Here is a 26,348-nt window from a genome sequence, read left to right on the forward strand (position 1 = left end):
TGTATAGTAGACTACATAACATCAGACCACATTGAAATGGCATGTACAACTTTGATTATTTACATTGACGTATGAGAAAGACTTTTTACATGGAATACACAGTTGATATTTAGATATAACACATACAATTCTAGCACTTTTGTACATATTATTTATTTAGATCATAGCAACATTCAGATAAAAATTACTATTGGCACAGAGTACATAAATATAATTGTTTAGTATGAAGCTATTCCAGGTATTCTTTTACACTATAATAGCAGTTGGTCATTAAAAATTTGAATACTGCTTCCTTAAATGAAGACAATTTTTTTATTTCTTTTATCTTTACCAGTAGTTTGTTATACAATGTGCTTCCGTGTATGTTTGTTTGTTTCTGCGCCAAAGCCTTGTTAACGCTTTTTATATGAATGTCATTGCAGTTTCTTGTGTTGTAAGTATGTAGATCCGAGTTGGATTGGAAATTGTTAATATTTCTTTTTACATTAATTACGCTTTTCTGTATATAGAGGCACGGTAGGGGTAGAATATTCAGCTGTTTAAATAATTGCTTTGAAGGAGTTAGTGTTGAACTGTTGGCAATTATTCTAACAGATCGTTTTTGTAGAGTGAAGATGGTTTTGAGATTTTTCTTACTATGAACCCAGAAGGTGAGGCCATAGGTAATAGCAGAATGTAAATAAGCAAAGTAAACAGCTCTGCTACATTCCCTACTACATACAAGGCTAATAACACGTAAAGCAAAGCAAGCAGAGCTTAACTTATGTGAGAGATACAGGATATGGGATTTTCAGTCTAAATTTTCGTCTATATGTACACCTAAGAATTTTGTGGTAGCAACTCTCACAATTTCTTTATTTTGTATTCTGAGATCTAGATCAGGGTGTGACTTTGCTTTCCTGTAATGGATATAATTAGTTTTAGAGATATTTATGGTTAATTTGTTCACTTCAAACCAATTTTGCAAATATTCTATAACTCTGGTTGCAGATGTTGGCAATACCCGGTTTATGTCAGTTACTACAATGTTTGTGTCATCCGCAAACAGGGTTATATGAGTACCATTTACTGGAATCTTGATATCATTTATGTAAAGAAGAAATAGGAGAGGTCCTAGAACACTCCCCTGCAGTACCCCAATTGGCACAGTCTGAATATCCGATCTGTAAACAATACTTTGGTTTTTACTGTTTGTTGTTGCAATTTCTGCTACCTGTTTCCTATTATGGAGATATGACTGAAACCACTTTTTGGCTACTCCTCGTATACCGACATATTCTAATTTGTCTAGCAGGATATCATGTTGGACAGTATCAAATGCCTTTGAGAGGTCCAAATTTATTCCTATTGTACTGTTGTTCTTATCTAGCCCCGTTACAATATTTTCAATGAATTGGGTGATGGCTGACTCTGTACTCATTCCTTTGCGAAAGCCGTGTTGGTTTACAGACAATAGATTGAATTTCTCGAGGTAATTTGTAATTCTGTTTTTCATGACTGTCTCTATTACTCTTGAAAATACTGATAATAAAGCTATTGGTCTATAGTTTCCCACTTCATGTATATTGCCCTTTTTATACAATGGTTTTACTTTTGCAATTTTTAATCATTGTGGAAAGACACCTTCTGAAAATGATATGTTTATGATGTGTGAGAGTGGGTCTGATATTACACTAGCACATCTCATCATGACTGAGCAAGGTATCTCGTCAATCCCTGAGGACATTTTATTCTTCATTGTTTTTATTATTCGATTAACTTCCAATTTGTTCGTGGGAGGTAGCAATAATGAATTAACACTTTGTTCTTCTGGGATTGATGTTCTACTAATCTTAGAACAATTTTTACTCAGATTGATTGGACTATTTATGAAGTAGTCATTAATGTAATTTGCTAAAGTAAGAAATTTAATGCGTAGGTTAAAGTCGTCTCGGTCAAGAGATACTTTTTGCCATTAGTTTCACTAATTATATGTTTCTGCAACCTTGGTTTTGTTTTTTAGTGGGGCAGATCTGGTAAAGATTTAAGTTACTCTTCAGTTCTTGAAACTGCTAAATCTGTCTGATTACCCAAGCAAAATTTGTTGAATTGCATACCACTATAAATCGATGTGCCAGTAAATTATTTAATTCAGTGTTTTATAGTTATGAATTGATATTATGTATACTTAGTGTTAACAATTAATTTCTCCGGTGACTATAAAATCTTTGCTTTTCAAGTTTGTACCATTATGCACATCATCATCTCCAACTACAAGACAAATAACCTGACAAATAAAACATGTACAATAAATTTTGCTTAGTATGTAAAGCAAATCAAGTGGATAGTACTGATTGGTGTTTATGACTTTAAGCTAAAAGGGGTTGTCAGCTAGTTGTAAAAAGAGAACAGAGGGCAATGAGAAAGGATATAGCCAACAAATGGAATGATTGAAAGGAAAAAAATTATGATCTACTCATAATAGCATCTGTGAGAAAGAGAAGGCCATTACTGTGCTACTCACAATGACCAACAAACTGTACTCCAGCTCCTGCAGTCTTAAACCAGAGGCTCAGACAGTTGGGCAAGGTTCTCGGATGCAGGTTTCTTTACCTCTACCATTGACAGAAAGTTGTAGAACCAACACCCTCCCCCTTAACGCCTTAAATGACCAGGCACAAGAAATGGCTACTGGGGTACTGGAGTAGATGTGCTGTAAACATTTAGATTTTTAGGATAGAGAAAGCCCTCCACAGACATAATAATAATCACTCTAATCTCGGACAAGGAAGAATGCTGTCCTCATTAATTAAAGAGAGTAGCATTCATCATGGCAGATCAGAGAAAGAAAATGTTAATATAGTATAAGTTACCTTCAGGGGTGTCTATGGAAAGGTCCCAGAACTAATCTTGCTGATAAGTGGCAACAATGTCCACATAATACTAAGGACAGAAACCTGGCTGTAAACAGGTGTTAATAGCAATGAAATACTAAATTCAGATTGGAATGTACAGTATATTGCAGGGAGAGATTGAATTCCAGTAGTGGGGGCATGTTTATAGCTGTAAAAAATGTGATAATAATTAGTGATGTTAGTACAGATTCTGAATGCTAAATAATTTGGGTGAAGATAGTGTTAAAGATAGATCAAACATGGTCAATAGATGCTCTTATTAGACCCCCTGCCTCAGTAACAACAGTAGTGCAGCATTTGAGGAGAAACTGGAAGAATATTTTATTTAAATCTCCAGGTTATAATATTAGGTGGAGACTTCCACTTACCATCTGTGGACTGGGATACTCAAGTGATTTAGATGGGTAGTCAGGGCAGAGAACCATGTGAATCTGTTCTACATGTTTTATCTGAAAAGTATCTTGAGCAGCTAATCAGGTAACTGGCATATGAAGGCAACATATTAGATCTCTTTGTAATAAATAGGAATGAAGTTTTTGGCTCATTTAGCATAGAACATGGAATCAGTGATCATAAGGCCATTACAGTTATCACTCAGCATGGTGGATGAAGAAAGATAGGAAGTTATTTCTGCTTAGCAAAAGTGACCTAAAACAGATAACAGATTACCTGTATGGTGAACATGAAAATTTCATCGCTAGTACTGACGATGGTCAGCATCAATGGACTAAGTTCTAGACTATTGTATAATATGCTTAAGAAAGGCACATGCTGTACAAAGTTACAGTTAGTATGAAAGAGAACTTTACTGTAAATCTGAACATAGCCAAAGCTTGACACACAAACAAAGACAGAGCAAAGCCAAAATTAATGTGAGGTGAGTCAAGTGTGAAACATTCAACAAATTGGAAAGTAAAATTCCACCTACTGGCTTGACAAAAATCCTATGAAGTTTTGGTCTCATGTTGAATCAGTATGCGGATTGAATCCATATGTCCAGATACTTTTTGACCATAATTGCATCAAAATGGCAGATGACAAAGACAAGGCTGATATAGTAAATGTCTTTTTTTGAAATTGTTTTACTGAGGAAGATCATGCAGTAGTTCCTCCTTTAAATCATTGCATAAATGTCAACATGACAGATATTGAAATAAGTGATCACTGCTCATCTTCTAGCAGCAGTGTGCTGCAGGTTGCTGGAGAAGAGAAGCATTCCTAATGGTTGAAAAAAAAGCACAGGTCATTCTCTTTCTCAAGAATACTCATTGAACATAAACACAAATTTGTAGGCCCATGTCTCTGGTGACAATCTGTTGTAGAATTTGGAGCATGTGTATGCTTGCACAGTATGAAATTTTTGGATGCTGAAAATTTCATATGTAGGGATCAATATGGGTTCTGAGAACAACAGTCATGTGAAACCCAGCACACTCTGTTAGTCAACAGATCCAGAAAGCGGTATATACCAGTACCCAGGTTGACACCATGTTCCTTTACTTCTGGAAGGTGTTCGAAATAGTTCTGTAGTTCTTAATGAACAAAATGTCAGCATATGGAATATCAGACCATTACATGTGATTCTTAAGGCAGAGTTATCTTCATACAAAGAAATACCTTCAGATGCACCTCAAGGGAGTGTTATCAGACACTTATTGTTCACAAATTCTATAAATGACCTGGTGGATAATTTCGGAAGTTCCACGAGGCATTTCACAGATAATGCTGGTGTATACAGAGAAGTCGCAACACTAGAAAATTGTAGTGAAATGCAGGAAGACATGTGGAGGATTGAGGCTTCACGCGTGGAGTGGCAATTGACTTTCAACAAAAACAAATTTAATTTACTGCATGTACATAGACAGAAAGACCCATTATTGTATGATTACACTGTTGCAGAATAATCACGGAAAGCAATCATGGCCATAAATTATTTAGGAGCTGTGTACAGAGTTGTTTGAAATGGAAAGAGCACATAAACTAATTGCAGTTGAGGCAGGCGCTGGAGTGAGATTCACTGGAAGACTCCTCAGGAAGTGTAGTCCATCCACAAAAGAAGTAGTGTAATAAACCCTCATTTGGTCAATACTTGAATACCGCTTGTCGGTCTAAGATCCATACCAGATAGGATAGATAGAGGAAATATAAAAGATCCAAACCAAGAATTGTTTTGTTACAGGATCATTTTATAAATGTGAGGCTGTCATGGAGTGCTCTGACAACTCCAGTGTCAGGTGCTATCAGAGAGGCATCATGGTGTGCTTTACCATTAGAAGTTCGACAGCATATACCGTATTCCTAGAAGAATCAACCAACATATTATAATGCCTCTTCCTATACATATCTTGCGAATAAACATTGAGGATAAAATTAAAGAGATTCAAACTTACACATACACTTGCCAGCAATCATTCTTCCCAGAAACTCTTCGTGACTGGAGCAGGAAAAGGGAAAGTGGCAATGATGCACAAAGCACCCTCCACCATCGATCACAAAGTGGCATGTAGAGTGTAGATGTGGGTGTAGTCAAATATAACTGAGTCATGTGATCTTATGGGAATACAAGTGTATTTATGTTTATAGTTATCAGATTTATGTGTTTACAAAATCGGTAAGTGCATATAAGATAAGGAAAGTAAAGTGAAGAATATGATGACACAGTTTTCAAAGAAATATATAAAAGTTCTTTCGCACATCAAACTAGTGCAGCAGTTCATCTTTCCAGTGTTGTAATAGCTATGAAAATACCTTTGACCTCTTATTTGTGTTTTTGACATCCCCTGACTCCATTGCTCTCACACAGTAAGCCCTTTACCTTTCTTCAGATTTTATTTCTTTTTTATGCTCAACCAGCTGTCACCTCTTACAGGTACACTGATTTAATTTTAGCTCTCGAATCTTGTGTTTAGTTTTCCAGTTGGCATCTTGTGGCACACTACTGAACACAGGTTACTTTTGAATCTTCTGCCACATGATTGGGCTTCTCTTCTTCAGCCTTCTTTTTCCTTTAGTTACCACACGCATTGTTACATACCACATCATTCACCATTAGAAATTAATACTGTTTTTCGAGGTTGTGCTGACACAAAATTGTCATTCTTAAACAGTGGCAGAAATGCAAGGAAGAAAATATATAGGCCAAATTGTTTGTTGATAAGCAGCTTACACAGACTATATGTTTGTACTGTACAGGATCACAGAAATAAAAATGGAACAGAAAATGTTTGTAAGTCTGACACGGTTGCCTTTCTTCAATCTATCTCCTAAGACATCTACATCTACATCCAAACTCTGCAAAGCACAAAAAAGTGCATGGTAGAGGGTACATCCCATTGTACCAGTTAGTAGCATTTCTTCCCATTCTATTCATGTATAGAACATGGAGAGAATGACTGTTTGAATGCCTTTGTGTGTGCTGTAGTTATTCTAATCTTGTCGTTGCGATCCCTATGTGAGCAATACATAGGAGGCTGTAGTATATTCCTAGTGTCATCATATAAAGCTGGTTCTTGAAACTTTTTTAGTAGTTTACATCTATCTCCAATAGTCTGCCAGTTCACTTTCTTCAGCATCACTGTAAGACTCTTGCATGGGTCAAACAAACCTGTAACCATTCGTTCTGTGCTTCTCTGTATATGTTAAATATCCCCTGTTAGTCCCATTTGGTATGGATCCCATACACTTGAGCAGTATTCTAGAATAGATTGCACAAGTGATTTGTAAGCTATCTCCTTTGTGTGCTGATTGCACTGATTCAGTATTCTACGAATAAATTGAAGTCTACCACCTGCTTTACCCAAAACTAAGTCTATGTGATCGTACCATTTTATATCCCTGCAATGTGTTACACCCAAGTATTTGTATGAGTTGGCTGATTCCAACTGTGACTCATTGATATTGTAGTTATAAGATACTATGTTTCTTTATTTTGTGTAATGCACAATTTTATATTTATGAATATTTGTAGCAAGTTGCCAGTCTTTGTATCTCTTTGAAATATTATCAAGGTCTTACTGAATATTTAAGCAACTTCTTTTAGAGACTGCTTCATTACAGATAACTGCATTGTCTGTAAAAAGTCTGAGGTTCATAAGGTCATTAATATACAACATGGACAGCAAGGGTCCCAACACACTTCCTTGGGGTGCACCCAAAATTACTTGTATGTCTGACAATGACTCCATCCAATATAACATGCCATTTCCTCCATTCCTTGTAAATGGGCAGTACCTGTGCTTTCCTCCAACCACTGGGCATGGTTTTTTTTGTTCGCTGGGTCTATGATAGATTGGACTTACAAGAGGGGCAAACTCAGCAGCAAATTCGCTATAGAATTTGATAGGGATTCCATCAGGCCCTAGAGCTTTGTTGAATTTTAACAGAATCATTTCAGCTTTTGCATTACTACAGTCAGTTTCAGTTCCTGTGTCACTCACTAGGGATTGAATGCAAACTTTGGTGTCACTAGAAGCCTTTACAAATGACCAGAATTTCTTTGGGCTTTCTGATACATCATTTGACAATATTCTACTACTTTCATCAATAAAGGCTTGACTTGTTGCTCTCTTGACAGCCAAACACATTTCATTCAGCATTGCTCTATCTACCGTCCTATGCTATGTTTTACGCCTGTTACGCAGTAGTCACTGTTTCTTTAGGCGTTTCCTTACAGTGGCTGTATACCATGGAGGGTCCCTTCCATTATGATCTGTTCCACACTTTGCATATCTATTCAGTGCTGATCTTTTTAAACTTGGGCCATAGTTTCTTTACATGCTCCTGCTCAATTTAAAAGTTTCAAGTTCCTCATTGAAATATGACATGACTGATTTTTTATCTAGTGTAATGAACATATACAGTGTGAAGTGAAATTCGCGTACTCGGCTTTGCAGTGCGACTCCTCACATGCCAGTGGTAAAAAAATGTCTGTCACAAAATTTCGTCCATCAAATATATCTGGCAGAAAAAGGACGTTAAAGAGTGGCAATCTGGCAACACTGTAACCACATGTATGGTAACTACCTCTGTCAGTACACAGTAGTTGTGCTGTACAGTTGGTGCAATAGAGGTAGAGTTTTGGGTTAGCGTGCAGGAGGTCGAGGGTTCGATCCTGGGTTGAACCATATGTGTTTTTTTTTTTTTTTTTGGTAAATGTAGTCCAGGTAGTACTGTAGCTGGCATTTTAATTGTCAACAGTGATTGCAGCGGGTCATCTAGAAAACACTTGCACTTACATAGCCGCATAGCCTAAGGCGCCTTGTCACGCTCCATGCGACTCCCCCTTTTGGAGGTTTGAGTCTTCCCTCAGGTGTGTGTGTGTGTGTGTCTGTGTGTGTGTATATGTGTGTGTGTGTGTGTGTGTTGTCTATAGCGTAAGTTAATTTAAGTTATATTAAGTAGTGTGTAGGTATAGGGACTGATGACCTCAGTAGTTTGGTCTTATGACCTTACCAAAAATTTCCAAATTTTGCACTTACATACTACAATCATAGAAATGGAAGATTGGTCAGCCTTGGAAGGGGTCCTTTCCTCATCATGGGTGTGAATTTATTCGCATCACTTCATCTACTAGATGTGAAACCTGTTTTCCTTGTATCCTCCTCCAATGGCCCCATAAATTAGTAACAAACTATTATTTTTGCCTCGTTCAGGTGGATTACTTTTTGTTAGGGCCTTACATTACCAATAGGACTAGCAATGTGCTTGTGAATAAAGTCCAAACTCGGTTACTGTTTGTATGTGTTATCAATTCTGTTTATTACATATCTGAATGCATTATTATTATTATTCTATTGTTGGGATTTTGGAAACATCACATCTATTACTGTTAGGGAAACAGTGTAATTCGAAACCGAACATTTCACAATTAGTGGTGTTGGGATGAATCATGCAGAACAATATCTGTCAGAGTGGTAATGCATGTTAGGTGGAACAGGGCGCAAGATTGACAACGTGTTTGTTAGGTGGAACAGGGCGCAAGATTGACAACGTGTTTATACTCTATGCACTGTTCACCAAACAGGAACCAGTTGTGAGCAGATTAATGTGCCTGTGACAGACTCCAATGTACATGAATACATATATTCAATTTTCTAACTGTAACCTCTAAACCAGTGTGGCAGACATATGGCATACGCAAATGATGAATATGTGGATATTATTTGGTCCTTGGTGCATCTGATAACCGCTGGGCTGGTGTTGCCACTCATGAATTTGCTGCTAGATATCCTCATTGATGCCATCCAGATAAAAATGTGCTTCATTGTCTGGAGCTGCACCTTCGGGAGTCAGGTTCTCTCCTTCCACCACTGCGTGACAGAGGTCGTCCACAGACTCACAGTACTCCAGCAACTGAGGAAGCTATTCTGGAGGTAATACACCAAGAACCTCAGTGAAGTACACAGAGCATAGCAAGGCAGCTGTGTGTCTCACAATGCACAGTCGTTACATGCTGCACGAGCATGGGCTGAACCCCTATCATCACGCTTTCACGCAACACCTGCGTTCTGCAGACCGCCATCAGTATTTGGACTGAACATTACCAGGGTAATGGCTCAGATGTAGAGGTCCAGTTGGATGGCCACCACGTTCACATGACCTGAATCCTTTGGATTTCTCCCTGTCGGGACACCTGAAGGTGCACATGCACTCTATTCTGCCGACAAATGTGGAAGAATTGTTAGTGTGTGTTCATGGTCCTCTTGTTACTGTGGATGCAGCTTTACTGCAAAGGGTCCAGAGCTGTATGATCCAGCAGATTGCACAATGTTTGGACGTGCAGGGAGGTCGCTTTGAGAATCTGTTGTTCTGAGGACGACGTATTTAGTTGTGAAGGTATTGCGGTCATTAATATGGACATTATTATTGTCACTGGTTGCTAATGTGCGACATCTGAGTGCTCATATTACATGCAATATAAATGACAAGTAGATGTTGTGTTATTGTACTGTGCCATCATCTTTAGCATCTCGAAACTGATATTGTTTTGGTAGTTATTCTGTCCTATGACAGGTCATTTGTTTCCTCTGTCTATTTATTATTTGTCTAACCACATATTTGTTATATTCGGCATTACAAAATGTTGTAAATTTGGGATACAATTGACCTAAGAAATTGTGTATATTACAGTATGAAATGTCAGAATGAAATTAGCCGTAAAAAAAATGTGCCCCAACCCAGGATCGAAACCTCGACCTCCTGCATGCTAGCCCAAAACTCTATCCATTGCACCAACTATGCAGCACACCTCAGGTACACTAAGAGAGGCAGTTACCATACATGTGGTTACAGTATTGCAAGATTGCCACTCTTTAATGTCCTTTTTCTGCTGGATGTACTCGCCAGACAAGATTTGTGACAGACATTTTTTTTTTATTGTTGGCATGTGAGGAGTCACACTGCGAAGCCCGAGTGTGTGAATTTGGCTTCACCCTGTATATCTTTCATAGGGACAAGTCATAGTGGCAAGATTGGCTTGTATGTTTTTACATTTCCCCAGAGCCCAAACATTCCTTTCCTGAGGTCAGCATCTATGTCTTCCCATATTTCTGGAATCAATTTTTTTCTTATACCTTGCAACCATGATATACATTAAATTGCTAGATCATTAATATTTCCACTTGTCAGCACTCTCCTGCTTTGGAAATGGAATTATTAACTCTTCTTAAAGTCCAGGATATTTTGCCTGTTTCAGATGTCTTGCATGAAGGTGGAATAGTTATATCATATTGATTCCTCCAAGCATTTCAATAATTCTGAAGGAATGTTGCTATTCTGGGTTTCTCATGGCATTACAAAATTGCAGATGAAAATGCCTTATATTGATGAACAAAAAACATTTATCCAGAAGACACACCACCAAGTAGATCTGTGCCTTTGCAAGGTGGGAAAATGATATACAGGGTGCCAATAATTAAAGTTCCAGTTTCATAACATTGTTCAGAGAGAAGAATGAAGGCAAATTTGAACAGCATATTATTGATGCAGGGGGAAACATGGAAAATATTAACAAAAATTTTACTAATAGATGGTGCTCTAATTCTCAGAATATGCACATACCAACATAAGTGCAGTACTTGGCTTTTCCTCACTTCGCATCCATGATGCCCAAATGGCTGTCTCCATGAAGGATCGTGATTTGCTGGTAAAGCTCTTTTTCAAGAGTGGAGACTGTGTTCCAAGTGCCCTTCAGAAGTTCTGTACATTCAAGAGTATGAAAAAAGGCATGTGTGCTAAGGGTCTGGAGAAAATTATTACAAGATTTGAATAGACGGGTTCTTCTGAAGTGCAGTGTGGCAAAGAGAAGAAAGCAGGTAATCCAACATCTGTCAAAGATGTGGCCATAGCATTGCTGGAGAGGTTGAGTGGTGGTGTGCAAACATGCAGTGCGCAGGGATATGCCTGTGAGCAAAGTGCGTAAAATCCTATGAAACATACTGCATTGCTATCCATACAAAATCACCCATATTCAGGTGTTGCCTCCTGTTGACCTGCCCGCAAGACAAATGTTCGCTGTGAAATTTCTTGCTCACAGGGAAGTGGACAATGTATGGACATGGAACATTCTGTGGATAGACCCATTACCATTTCCAATGACATGTCAGTATGCAGAAATGAAGAATATGGGCAATGGAAAATCCACACGCACATCAACCTGTACCATTTCACTCTACAAACGTGACTGTGTGGCGCTGGTTGATGGCATCATTTATCGTAGGGCCATATTTTTTCAAGGAGATGGGTCCTGCAGGTCCTTTACAGTTACTGGTAAATGCTATGAGAGTCTTTTGCACAGCAACAGCATTCCAACCATTCAACACTCTGCACATTGCACAGCCAGTGAAGCGGCTGCTGTAGAGGCATTTTGGAAATAGGAGGGTTGCCCAGAAAGTAATACACTGCATTTTTTTTTCTCAGCCAAAAACGATGCTACAAATGTGAAACATTATGTATTATTATTTGAAGTGTCCTGACAGAAAGCGTAGCTGCAAGATAGTTTCAAAATGGTGTCTGTAGGTGACGCACATTACAAGCAACGTCCTGTCATTGAATTTCTCACTGCAGAGGAAGAAACTGTGAGGAATATTCACAAACGCTTGTGAAAAGTCTATGGAACATCTTCCATGGACAGAAATACAGTTAGTCACTTGGCACAGAGGTCGAGGTCATCAGAAGGCGGTTCCGCGGAGCTCCACAATTTGCAGTGGTCAGGGAGACCATCCACAGCTGTCAAACCTGACATGTTGCAGTGAGCTGCTGATGTCATTCGTGAGGATGGGCACATTATGACTCAGCAGTTGGCGTTTCATCTTTCAATCAGCAAAGGAGAGAACTTTTCTTCAGACACTGATCTGTATTTGTGGCATAGAAGTTAATTTTTCTTTCATTAAACATTCATTTTTCTTTGAGTCTTACAGGGTGTACACGTTGAACAAGTGTGGGAAAAAACTTCTCTCTCTTGAATCAAAGAAATACTACAGAAGGTCATTACTTAATATTACTCAAGAGCTTCATTTCAAGAAACAGAGTCTTAATTTTTAGTTCCTGTTAAAATGAGCTGTATTTGCAGTTTTGGTACATGGCATCTCTTCTGAACTTTAATGCTGAACTTTTTTGTGAATTTTGCATGTTCCATATTTTATTTCAGAACTGATGTAACAGAGTTTCACAATGACCTGTCATAGAGATTGTCGGAACAAGGGCAAAAGGATTATCTGTAGGATATCACATAAATCCACATCCATATTCTGCAAACCTCTGTGAAGTGCGTGGCAGACAGTACTTTCCAGCATTTCACATATTAGCGTTTTGTCCTATTTCATTTGAATTTGGAGCATAGGAAGGATGGCTGTGTAAATGACTTCTGTTCATGCTATAATTAGTTTAATCTTCTCTTCACAGTACTTAACAAGAGCAATACATAGAGGGCTACTGCTTATTCCTAAATTTGTCACTTAATAATGGGTTCTAACATTCTGGAAGAAGGCTGTTGTGCTGCAATTTGCCTCACTCAGAGTGCCTGGTAGTTAAGGTTTTTCAGCATTTCCGTGACATTCTCCCATGGCTCAGACAAACCTCTGACAATTTGTAGTGTTCTTCTTAAAGTAGTCCTGTTTGTTATTGTTCCCACACACTTGAATGATATCCTAGCAAGCAATCTATAAGGGTGACCAAAAATTTTACTTTTGAGAGCATTGCTGCAGGTTATATGCAATTTATCATGACTCTGATGGAGGTATACAAGCATCGACATGCAAGCAAGGGATTAGTGTGGTATTCATGTGTTTCCAATGTGTGTGCAGCAAATATAGAAACGTGAACTATGGTGACATTATCACCAAATGTGACCAAACAGGACCAACATGCTGTTTTCTGTTTCTTGGCTCCTGAAGGCCAAAGGCTGGTAGGCATTCATCAAAGAATGAAAAATGTGTACCTGGCAGTGTGTCTGTCAAAAACCACAATTGTGGAATTGAGTGCAAAATTCTGGTTGGTTGTGGTTTGACACAAGATGCTGGTCAATCTAGGAGGCCAGCCTCATCCATTATAGACAAGTGGGAGACACTCGAGCACCACTTTACAGTTGCTGATCTCTCCCCATGTGATTGTCATGCCTATGGTCCCTTAAAAAAGGCCGTGAAGGCTTGATGGTCCCTGTAAGATGAAAATGTGCAGCAGGCAGTTATGTTCTTCCTCAAACAGCAAGACACAGTGTTTTACCAAATTGGTATCTTCAATCTGGTGCATCGGTGGGATGATTGTCTCAATGCTCATGGCAATTTTGCCAGTTCACTCCCAGCCTGAAAGAAGCTGGAATATGTAATGGGTGTTGTCTAGTAGCAAGTATATTCAGAACCATTTGTTGCAAAATTTCAAAATTATTTCTCTGTTCACTGCTGTTCTCCTTGCTACTAAAAAGGTCAGATGGCTCTGTTTTGTAAACTCTTTCAATTGAACTGTACCTTCAGTCTGATATGTTTCCTCTTGTGCTAACAGCCAGCATAAAAAGCTACTAAATTATGCATGTAGAAAGTATTCACATATCCCCGAATATCACCTGGGTGTCAATAAAATAATATACACAAATCTCAAATAAACTGTTCATTGTAGGTAGCAGACACGGCAGCGCATTCTTCGTGTGTGTGTTCTAGAAACGGGGCACCGAAGTGCGGATACTGTTAGTCGTACTGAGCCACCAGCAAGGTTGAACCACCTAAATATGTCGGACAGTTGATCTGAGGAAATATTGTGGAATTTGCACAACGTGATCCAGTGGCAAACCTGTGAAGACTATTTACAATGCATCCATTGGGAAAGCTTGAAGAGTCACATAGTAGACGTTTGTTATAAAGTGGAAGGATCAGTATGTTTTCAGTAGTTTTGAGTTTTAATTTGTAATAAATTGTGCTTAGAACTTGTGCTTTGTTTCCTCTGCTTACTTCCTTCTGTGAAGTTAATATGACAAGCTAACAACCAAGTATGAAAGGACCCCATCTTATGAAGACAAGTGAGTCCCTCTAATTCTGATGTCTGAATGGCCTATCCCTACTTTCTAACCTGCCCCAACCTCCCTCTTTTCTCTCTGATGAACCAACTAATAGTTCTGAAAGTTAGGATTAGTTTTCTCAGTTTTAAATGTTTCTAATGATATTACTGGAATTTTGCCTACTGAAGGTAAGAATTGGTAAGCAACTCAGTCTGTTTGTAATTGTAGAAAATAAATTCTTATATACAAGGGCAGCACACAATATTGTGGTCTTGATAATGATTTCACTGTCAGCAGTACATTAAGTTTTGTGTATAAAAAGAGAAGTGCTAGTCAGCACTCAACCAGGTCAGTAATGCTTCACCTACCTGCTGCATTCAGCTATTCATTAAATTTTGTATTTAAAAAAAAGAAGGAACACTAATTTACAACTGACCCTGAACCAGGTCAATACCTCTTTACCTACCTGCTGCATTCTGTGTCGTCTGGGTGCCCCGTGTGTTCTTTTAGGCCGCACAGCCATCTTATGCCTTGCTGCACTGTGGCTGAGTGGTACAGCTAACACTCCAATGTCCAGTTCGGCATCTGATGCTATCAAAAATGAAATTATCAATTAAATAATGGAACCGTGTGTGTGTGTCTATTGTTGACGGAGGTCTTAATGGCCGAAAGCTATAATTGTGAGAGTCTTTCTGTAGTGCCTATCTGCGACACAGCATCTCTGCTATATGGTGAGTAGCAACTTTCCTTCTCATATTATCGTTACAAATTATCAATTTATATTTTCTTATATACAGGGTGGCCCATTGATAGTGACCGGGCCAAATATCTTACGAAATAAGCATCAAACGAAAAAACTACAAAGAACGAAAATAGTCTAGCTTGAAGGTGGAAACCAGATGACGCTATGGTTGGTCCGCTAGATGGCGCTGCCGTAGGTCAAACGGATATCGACTGCGATTTTTTAAATAGGAACTCCCATTTTTTATTACATATTCGTGTAGTACGTAAAGAAATGTGAATGTTTTAGTTGGACCACTTTTTTCGCTTTGTGACAGATGGCGCTGTAATAGTCACAAACGTATAAGTACGTGGTACCACGCAACATTCCGCCAGTGCAGACGGTATTTGCTTCGTGATACATAACCCTGTTAAAATGGACCGCTCGGTATCCTGGACGACATCATCCAAGTGTCCGGACCGTTCGCCGGAAAGTTACGCTATTAAAGGAAACAGGAAGTGTTCAGCCACATGTGAAACGTCAACCACGACCTGCAACAAATGATGATGTCCAAATAGGTGTTTTAGATGCTGACGCGGCTAATCCGCTCATCAGTAGCAGAAATATTGCGCGAGAATCGGGAATCTCAAAAACGTCGGTGTTGAGAATACTACATCAACATCGACTGCACCCGTACCATATTTCTATGCACCAGGAATTGCATGGCGACGACTTTGAACGTCGTGTACAGTTCTGCCACTGGGCACAAGAGAAATTACGGGACGATGACAGATTTTTTGCACGCGTTCTATTTAGCGACGAAGCGTCATTTACCAAGAGCGGTAACGTAAACCGGCATAATATGCATTATTGGGCAACGGAAAATCCACAATGGCTGCGACAAGTGGAACATCAGCGACCTTGGCGGGTTAATGTATTGTGCGGCATTATGGGAGGAAGGATAATTGGCCCCCATTTTATCTATGGCAATCTAAATGGTGCAATGTATGCTGATTTCCTACGTAATGTTCTACCGATGTTACCACAAGATGTTTCACTGCATGACAAAATGGCGAAGTACTTCCAACATGATGGATGTCCGGCACATAGCTCGCGTGCGGTTGAAGCGGTACTGTATAGCATATTTCATGACAGGTGGATTGGTCGTCGAAGCACCATACTATGTCCCGCACGTTCACCAGATCTGACGTCCCCGGATTTCTTTCTGTGTGGGAAGTTGAAGAATATTTGCTATCGTGATCCACCGACAACCCCTGACAACATGCATCAGCGCATTGTCAATGCATGTGCGAACATTACGGAAGGCGAACTACTCGCTGTTTAGAGGAATGTCGTTAGACGTATTGCCAAATGCACTGAGGTTGACGGACATCATTTTGAGCATTTATTGCATTAAAGTGGTATTTACTGGTAATCACGCTGTTACAGCATGCGTTCTCAGAAATGATAAGTTCACAAAGGTACATGTATCACATTGGAACAACCGAAATAAAATGTTCAAACGTACCTATGTTCTGAATTTTAATTTAAAAAAATCTACCTGTTACCAACTGTTCGTCTAAAATTGTGAGCCATATGTTTCCGACTATTACAGCGCCATCTATCACAAAGCGAAAAAAGTGGTCCAACTAAAATATTCATATTTCTTTACGTACTACACGAATATGTAATAAAATGGGGGTTCCTATTTTAAAAAAACGCAGCTGATATCCGTTTGATCTATGGTAGCGCCATCTAGCGGGCCAACTATAGCGCCATCTGGTTTCCCCCTTCAAGCTACACAAGTTTCGTTCTTTGTAGTTTTTTCGTTTGACGCATATTTCGTGAGATATTTGGCCCGGTGACGATCAGTGGGCCACCCTGTATACATATATATTGAAAAATGTTATTCCTTGAGTCAAAGAACTAATTTTTTTAAACTAGTTAAAAGTAGTCAAATGAATAGAAATTACTTCCGCACAAATAAAGTTCACTTTCATATTTACCATTTTCCTGGTAAATCTTCTTGTCTTGAAGAGAAATCTTTGAGGAATGACCAGAGTTTTGTCCCATGGAGTCCTATAAAGAAAAAGAAAATGTTCTTCATTCCACAAGGGTATGTATCCAAAAATTATTGAACATGAAATTTCTGTCATTGTCCTCTTGAAATAAAAAAGTTGATAAGTTTCATGTGCAGTATGGTATTTGTGTGTTTCCTTTTTAATAAATATTTTTGGTTTGTCATAGTGTCAATTCAATTGTGAAAGACTACAAAAGAAATTAAGCCTTTCACAGAGTAAATGAAACACTTTCATTTGGATAGTTACATTTAAAACAAGAATTTTATTTTTAATTGAATGTATGTTAGTTCTCAGATGTTTCACTGCCATTCGTATGAATTTATAGTGCTGTAAGTTCTCTATAAGAGATGTCAGTGTTTACAGCCTCTGAGTATTCACAACAAAATTTGAGACGGATTAAGGAGAAACATTATACTTTTTGTTCATACCTCGTCCATTTCGGAGCTACCCATGCTGAGTAACGACCCATCACTGCATGTGCTATGAGATTTGGTTGGGTTTTCCTGCAAAAAAAGAAGGAAAAATTAATAAGAGATTCACATACTTCAGCTACGACTACTATTGTTATGACTGAATTGGATGCAGTTGAATGGCAATGAACCTATCAGAAGGAAAATCAGTTAATGTGGATCCTTAGCTTCCTTCTACATTGAGATATGAATGAGTTTTTTTCTAATATGCCAAATTTATTACAGAATTGTAAAAACTCAGTTATTTATTGGGTCAATAGGGATACTGTTTGGTTACTAATTTTACACTTGTCCTTGAATTCTGTCACCATTCATTGTATAAATATCAAAATTTCATTTAAAAATTCGTTAAATTCACAGATGGACAGACAGAAGTATTTACCTTCAGGAGGAGACATGGCCAGTACTGCCATTAGAATGCAAACAGTCACCGTGCTGCTGCAAGGTTAGAAGAAAGAAAATGAGTTGGTTGAAGATTATACAGCATATAAGACGATCAAGTCGTTCAGAACCCAGGCTAGGAGGAACTTATCTTGTAGATTTGTGGGTTTCCATTAGCTGTACTGTGACAGGAAACTTCCTGAAATAAGTACTGGTCATCCCACCACTCTTTTCCTGAATTTAATATTGTTCATCATATTCCATTTTTTTTTTTTTTGCCTCTCACGGCTATCTGCCATAATATAGCAAAACACGTTTTTTGTCTTTAGGCAATTTATCTTGACATTTGTGTAATATTTTGGCAGTCAGCCCATTTAAAAAAAAACTGATTTTAATTGTCTGAAACATTTACTTGTTTGGAAACCACATGTGAAGTTATTTATTATAACTATCTTGGAAACGGGGGAAGGGGGGGGGGGGTGGAAGGCGGGTGGTGTCTGTAGAATTCAAGAGTAACAGAGTTTACAAAGACATTGACACACATGTCTGTTATCATTAGGAAAGGACTCTAGAGTAGGATGAGTATTCCACTTCCCAATTAAGTTTGAGGTTCTAAGGCATCTGAAATAGCCAAAAAGAAATGTGTGGGATTTTCAAATTTGCAATGGCGTACATTTGGCTTTCACCATTTCTCCATAGTGCCTTTTCTGTCTACAACCATTTTTCACATTTCTTGACAGAACTTTCATAGTTCACCAACAGGTTAAGGTATTTACATTTACCAGAGTAGCAACTAGTTTTTGGACATATAATGAAATCTGTCTTTTAGTATGTGACTTTTTTTCTTCTACTTCCTTTCACTTTGGTGCATTAACATCTCTGTAAGATCAGTGGGTAAGTGAACTCAACCCTTACCCACACCACTTTTTTTTTTAAAATTGCATTATCTCTCCTGACAGCCTGTTCTGGTGGGAAGACCAGACAGAGGAACAGCACTCATATAAAACAGATGAGAAAATTTGAACAATGTTAATTAGTATGCTAAACATCCATAGAATTTTGCATCTAAAATGCTGTCTGACATTTGCCTTCCTCTTATTTTGACAGATCATCACAAATAAGGTTTGTCAGTGATCAACATGTGTGGCATCAACCCGAATGGCATTCATTATGGGATCTGAGCCTAATTAATGAAGAGAGTAAGTTGGATTTTATACAAAATTTGTTCCTGAAATGCGTTATGATTTTTTATTGATGAGTTCTTTAGTTTCTTTAGGGGTCACCGTGTTTGACTTATAAATTCTACAAGAAAATGGCACCAACAGCATAGGTTACTCACTTAAGTCTTCTCTTATTACTTTTGCAAAGGTAACAGAGGAGGAAAGATTCCTAGTACCCCTCTGTGTAAATCCAAATTCCTCTAATTTCCCTATCACAATTAGTACTGAAATGTATGCTTGAAAACTAATAAGCTTCTTCAGTCATGTTAAATTATTGGAATTTTCATTGTGCAACTGTCACTATGGCACATTACTGCCCTTGAAGTGTCTCACACTGGAGTTGGTTCAGCATTTCTGTGATGATCTCACATTGACTAAAGAAACCAAACCAAGCAGCTCTTGAAATCTCTAGTATCTCATATGTCAAACCCTCTCACTATGTTCACAGATTGATGAAATGCTTGAGTATAATTATTACTTTTGAGTCATTCCATGTGAATTCAACCAATAAAAAATTTAAAACTTGATGATTAGGAATTTTATAATTTTTTGTCATTGTATCCTACCTACCAAAATGAGATAAAATAAAGTATTAAAATTATTCTGGACATTTCATTTTAAAGTTATTAATATTTAAATGTCCCAAAATTTTGCGATTTCTGCCATGTTTCGAAACCTTAAAATGCCAATATCTCAAAAGGTAATTGGCATACAGACTTGAAATTTATGCCATTTTATTTAGTCTATTACAGGCTTTTAAAATATGTGTAGCTTCACCAAATTCATTATAATGCAAAATGTTCCCAAACTAAAACTTTTTTAACTTTTGAAAATTTCGAAAATGAATTTTTTTGTTTAAAAAAAGTTTTTTAGCTGTACACTATCTATTAATGTGTGTGCCAAATTTCATTTTGGTATCTCAAATGGAACTGCTTATTCATATTGTCGGCTGTATCTCAACTGTACTTGGTTTGCAAGCTGGTTTATTGAACTACTGTTAAAATGAAATTATTAAGAACCAATTAAGCACACTTTGTTCTTTCATTTTAAAATTGTACTGAACTATGTGATATAATGATTAACATAAATAATGTAAGGTATAGTATGCGTCTTTTATTGTATATAACTTTTAATTATTGGTAGTTGTAGTTCATATTTATAGAGCAACTCTGTGTGCGTGTGTGTGTGTGTGTGTGTGTGTGTGTGTGTGTGTACATTCACTTCTATTGCTAGTCATTTACTTCAGTTGAGATGAAATTAGCAAAGCATTGGTGAGAGAAAGGGGACTTGGTTGCTTTGTACATGTATAAGTCTTTAAGCACAAGTCATCATGTGACAAAGTGGCAGAAAACTGCCAGCGTCATTATTTCTAATGCTTAACCGCCCAATAAAATGTTTAAGGGCATGTGTTGGAATATGATAAGTATCAAGTGCAGTGCACGAATTGAATTGTTGTACTTGTCAGATCCCAACATTAGTGGTTCAACATTTTGTTGGGAAATCAATTCATGACTCTGGCACATTTGTGCCACTTTGTCACTGAGGATGTTAATATAGAATGAAACGAGTGGCTTAATAAATGCACATAAAACAATAGTCTAAGTGGTTTCTTAACACTCATATTAATCTGTTGTGGAAGTACTACATGATCAAGTATTAATTTCATTTCAATTATTTGAGTGAAGTAATTCAATATTGCCTAATTATAGTTGGTGACTCCTATAACACTTTATGGTGAATGGAAATGAATACCATTCATAGGTGACACTATGACTCTCCTAATCAAACTGCCCTATTACTAGGGACAGGAAAAAATCGTTTTATTTTATGGACAAATTCAGTGTTATTCTTTGCAAAATTCGGTGTTATTTTTTGCTAATTTCAGTGTTGTTTATTAACAGTTTCTGTGGTTTTTGCTATTTTGGTACTTTTTTTTGTCCAACTCAGTGCTGTTTTTTTGTCAGTTTCTCTATTTTTGCCAATTTCAGTGTTATTTTTTGTTAAATTGGGTGATCTTTCTTAACAAATTCGGTATTATTTTTTACCAATTTCAGTGTAATATTTGCCAATTGTGGTGTTATAGTTGACAATTTCGGTGTTATTTCATTTTTGGTGCTATTTATTTGTCACATTCGGCGTTACCCGCCACTGTCGCTGTTAATTTTTTAGCCAATTTCGGTAGTGCATTCTTCCCTTTTTCGTGTTTATATTTTTTCCTGTTTTGGTGTGTTTTTTCCACTTTCCATGTTCCAACCATTGTACACTCATAGGTGGGGTTCCGCGTGTGTCCTCATATTTGGAGGCAATACTGAATTCATCTTTGCTGTGAGTTACGAATTTTTTTAAACATTCTCGAATCATATGGTAAATCTTGACAATATTGTACAATTCGGTGCTCCAATTCTTCAATTTTATCAACGGAAGTGCTGTACGCTTTACTTTTGAGAAGACCGCAGACAGAAAAATTCAAAGTGGAAAGGCCTTGTACGTCAAGATAGAGGCCGTGCTTGGACCATTCTCGCGCATGAAGTGTGTTAAATGAGCAGCAAAATATGTTTGTGTCCTATAAAGATCCATATCCAAACACTGAAAAGTTGCGCATGTCACACCAATATTCAAGAAAGGCAATAGAAAAGTCCGCTAAATTACAGGCCCATATCGTTAACGACAACATGCAGCCAGATTTTGGAACGTGTATTGTGTTCGAACATAATGAATTATCTCGAAGAGAACGGTCTATTGACACACAGTCAACACGGATTTACAAAATATCGTCCTTGTGAAACATAACTAACTATTTACTCAGAAGAGGTGTTGAGCGCTATCGACAAGGGCTTTCAAATTGATTGCGTGTTTCTAGCTTTCCAGAAGGCCTCTGACACCGTACCTCACAAGTTGCTTGTACTCAAACTGCGTGCTTGTGGAATATCATCTCAGTTACGCGACTGGGTTCGCGATTTCCTATCAGAGAGGCCACAGTTCGTAATAATTGACGGAAAGTCATCGAGTAAAACAGAAGTGATTTCTGGCGTTCCCCGAGATAGTACTATATACATAGGCGCTCTGTTGTTCATTGTCTATATAAACGATTTAGGAGACAGTCTGAGCAGCCGTCTTAGGCTGGTTGGAAATGATGCTGGCGTTTATTGTGTAGTAAAGTCATCCGAAGATTAAAACAAATTGCATAACCATTTGGAAAAAGATATCTACGTGGTGCGGAAATTGGTAATTGACCCCAAATAATGAAAAGTGTGAGGTCATCCACATGAGTGCTAAAAGGAAACTTCGCTTACACGGTAAAATCAATCAAATCCATAGGCCGTAAATGCAACTAAATACCTACGAATTAGACATACGAACAACTTAAAATTGGAAAGAGCACATGGAAAATGTTATGGGAGGAAGACGAACCAAAGGTGCGTTTTATTGGCAGAATACTTAGAAGATGCAACAGATCTACTAAAGAGACTGCCTACATTACGCTTGTCCGTTCTCTTTTGAACTGCTGCGCGGTGTGACGTCCTTACTAGATAGGATTAACGGAGTACATCGAGAAAGTTCAAAGAAAGGCAGCACTTTTTGTATTGTCGAAAAACAGGGGAGAGACTGTCACGGACATGAAACGTGATTTAGGGTGGCCATCATTAAAAGAAAGGCATTTCTCTTTGCGACAGGATCTACTCATGAAATTTCAATCACAAACTTTCGCCTTCGAATGTGAAAATATTTTTTTGACGCCGATCTACATAGAGAGAAACGATCTTCATAGAACAGGGTGTATCAAAAAAGACTCATCCCATTAAAAAAAATGATAACTGTTACGGACTTTGAGGTCTGTACGCGAACTGTTGGAAAGAGCAAACTATAGCAGCAGTGTGCGTCCACTTCTGTTGTAGTAAAAATGGTACATACAGGGTGTTACAAAGAGGTACGGCCAAACTTTCAGGAAACATTCCTCACACACAAATGAAGAAAAGATGTTATGTGGACATGTGTCCAAAAACGCTTAATTTCCATGTTAGAGCTCATTTTAGTTTCTTCCACCTACGCTCAATGGAGCACGTTATCACGATTTCATACGCGATACTCTACCTGTGCTGCTAGAACATGTGCCTTTACAAGTACGACACAACATGTGGTTCATGCACGATGGAGCTTCTGCACATTTCAGTCGAAGTGTTCGTACGCTTCTCAACAACAGATTCGGTGACCGATGGATTGGTAGAGGCGGACCAATTCCGTAGCCTCCACGCTCTCCCGACCTCAACCCTCTTGACTTTCATTTATGGGGGCATTTGAAAGCTCTTGTCTACGCAACCCCGGTACCAAATGCAGAGACTCTTCGTGCTCGTATTGTGGACGGCTGTGATACAATACGCCATTCCCCAGGGCTGCACAGCGCATCAGGGATTCCATGCAACGGAGGACATTTTGAACATTTCCTGTAACAAAGTGTTTGAAGTCACGCTGGTACTTTCTGTTGCTGTGTGGTTCCATTCCACGATTAATGTGATTTGAAGAGAAGTAATAAAATTAGCTCTAACATGGAAAGTAAGCGTTTCCGTTCACACAGGCAACAGAACAACACTTCGTCAGGCAATGACAGTGTGACAACTGGCTGAGGATTGCAACAATCTCAAACAGACCACTCTCGACGCGAAGTGTTCCGAACAATCAGCAGTACTTGGGAGCCGGCGGTCAACTCACCGCGTCCTTACTACAGCTAGGCTGTTAGGTGCTTGTAACTTACTAATTTATTTAGATTACCAATTAACAGTGAGATCGTTACATCCGCGGTCCGAGGTACCCCCACCCCCTCCCCACAAGGTCAGTATTGACTCCTGAACAAAAACACTTGACGACCACATTCTAAGGTTGTAACCCACGGTTCTCCTCTCGCACACGTATCCTCCCAAGGCGCCGGTCTGCTTCCTGCAACGCAGAGCGTGCGTTTGTAGCGCCTGTGCGCCAGCTGCCGTATGGCGTCTGCTGATTCACGGCGGTAACCCATTGGCCTCCTTACGGCGTCTGCGGCTCCTAAGCACGGCCAGCCATTGCCCTGGGACTCCGCGGTCTCGCGTACGGCGAACGTTCGGGCTGCAGTCCCGGCTACCTGTTACAGTTCTATCAGTTGCAAGCTCGGCTATATGTCACCATTTTATCACGCGAGTTCGCCATTGTTACAGCCGTCTAATGCGTCAAATTCATTTGTCATTGTCGGATCGCAGACGCCAAATACTCCTATTGCCACAGATAAACCTCTCCGTTCGAACAGGCCTTGGAAGGCCCAACGGAACCGACCGGCCGCCGTGGCATCCTCTGCGCACTGAGGATGCGGATATGGTGGGGCTTGTGGCAGGGCCGGCCTTAGCCATCCAGGTGCCCCGGGCGAGTCGTCCAGTTGGCGCCCTTTATTGTATAAATAGCGAACCTGGCAGTGCTTTGCAACACGGTATTTGACTGTTTTCTAGAAATCGTCTTAAGTGGTTAATGGCGTCATCTTATGATCATAACATGGTTTTTTCCATCGTAAATTTGAGTATTTTATTTTTTTTAATCATTTCCTTCTCTTCTGGCATGATTTAATAATTTGACAAATTATTGCTTGGACACTGCTCTATTTCGCGACCACAATATTCGATCTATAACAAATAAAGAAATTCACCTATCAGTAGACGTAACTAGAAAAAAACCTGAACTGAAAGATAAAAATGTTTTTCGCACTTACCAGGAAATTAAAATGTTGACACAGTCACGACACTCGTTTCACTCACAATTATTCAGCCACGAAAACATGACCGCTGCCTCCGACTCTTACTGACAATTACTGACATGCGGGTGCAAATCGTAGCGCTGCCAACATATGCATTCTAACAAACATTGTGTGGCGCTGTATTATTTCAGTACGTTAGGGGAGAATTCTCTATGAATGAAGTGCACGCATTGCATGATCTATTAATTAATGTACATGAGTCATTAAGTCACAAATATTCGATATAAATACATTCGTATTAATTAAATCATAATGTAATGTATATTTCACAGTCTGTATTTTCTTTTATTTGGAGCGACCGGTAGTTTCTGTTGTGAACGAGAGATGGTGCGGCTGCATGGGCTCTTCCTTGTTGCAGTTCTTGAAACAAATAAGAGAGGCGCTTTGGTAGAGCCCGTGCTAGCCCGCGTCAAACATGGATGGCTGCAGACAATACGAAGATTGCATTCAGCATGATTTCTCTTCTGCTACCCCGAATTCATCGCGCATTCGTGAGATTAGTGACGTATGTTGAATGAGACTGAATAATATTTTAGTTTCGCGAAATGGGTGATTGTAAATTGTAATTTTTTTTTTACATGCGTTTACTACGTGGCGCCCCTTGGGCCCCGGCGCCCTGGGCGACCGCCCGTGTCGCCCCACCCTAAAGCCGGCGCTGGCTTGTGGGCAGCACACCGCCCTCCCGGCCGTGTGTCAGTTTACGAGACCGGAGCCGCTACTTCTCAATCAACTAGCTCTTCAGTTTGCCTCACGAGGGCTTAGCGCACCCCGCTTGCCAACAGCGCTCGGCAGACCGGATGGTCACCCATCCAAGTACTAGCCCAGCCCGACAGCGCTTAACTTCGGTTATCTGGCAGCAACCGGTGTTCTCACTGCGGCAAGGCCTTTGGCCAGATAAACCTCGACTCCCGGAATTTTCCGACTGTGAAGAGAAATTTTATTCCGGCAGCTGTGCGTCGGATCTACGATCGCACAGTCAGCGCTGCTCCGAGAGTAGACCGCTGTGAACTCTTCTATGTTAACAGGGCTGTACATTTTTCGTCAGTAAGCAAACAGCGCCAGACTTCTGCATTACAACCTCCATAACATGCGTCGGCGTGGCACCGCAATCTTTCACAGCGGTCACATGACATTAGGGTCTGACTGTTATGTGTTAACATGTCGGCGTCGTGAGCTTGTTTGTTTACTTATGTACTTTTTAACCTGACAAAGGGCCTTCATGCGCTCTCTTACATCTAACTAGACATCCTTAGTGAGTCAACACTACGGTTTGTATAGTACATGACCAATACATGGGAGAGGAGGGCAAGGTGGCCACTAGGA

The 26,348-nt window shown here is 39.1% G+C and overlaps 1 protein-coding gene across 3 annotated transcripts in view; it reads right to left on the bottom strand.

Annotated features, from left to right (window-relative positions):
• Positions 1–26,348, bottom strand: part of LOC126094488 (uncharacterized) — a 271,037-nt gene that overhangs the window by 18,320 nt on the left and 226,369 nt on the right. For all 3 annotated transcript variants that reach the window (XM_049908888.1, XM_049908889.1, XM_049908890.1), the window contains 3 exons: positions 17,610–17,684; positions 17,107–17,179; positions 14,846–14,970 (listed from right to left, as the gene is read on the bottom strand). In XM_049908888.1, the coding sequence (XP_049764845.1) occupies positions 14,846–14,970; positions 17,107–17,179; positions 17,610–17,684 (273 nt within the window). The remainder of the gene's footprint in view (positions 1–14,845; positions 14,971–17,106; positions 17,180–17,609; positions 17,685–26,348) is intronic.

Source organism: Schistocerca cancellata, chromosome 8 (genome assembly GCF_023864275.1).
Source record: "Schistocerca cancellata isolate TAMUIC-IGC-003103 chromosome 8, iqSchCanc2.1, whole genome shotgun sequence".
NCBI classification, from domain to species: Eukaryota; Metazoa; Arthropoda; class Insecta; order Orthoptera; family Acrididae; genus Schistocerca; species Schistocerca cancellata.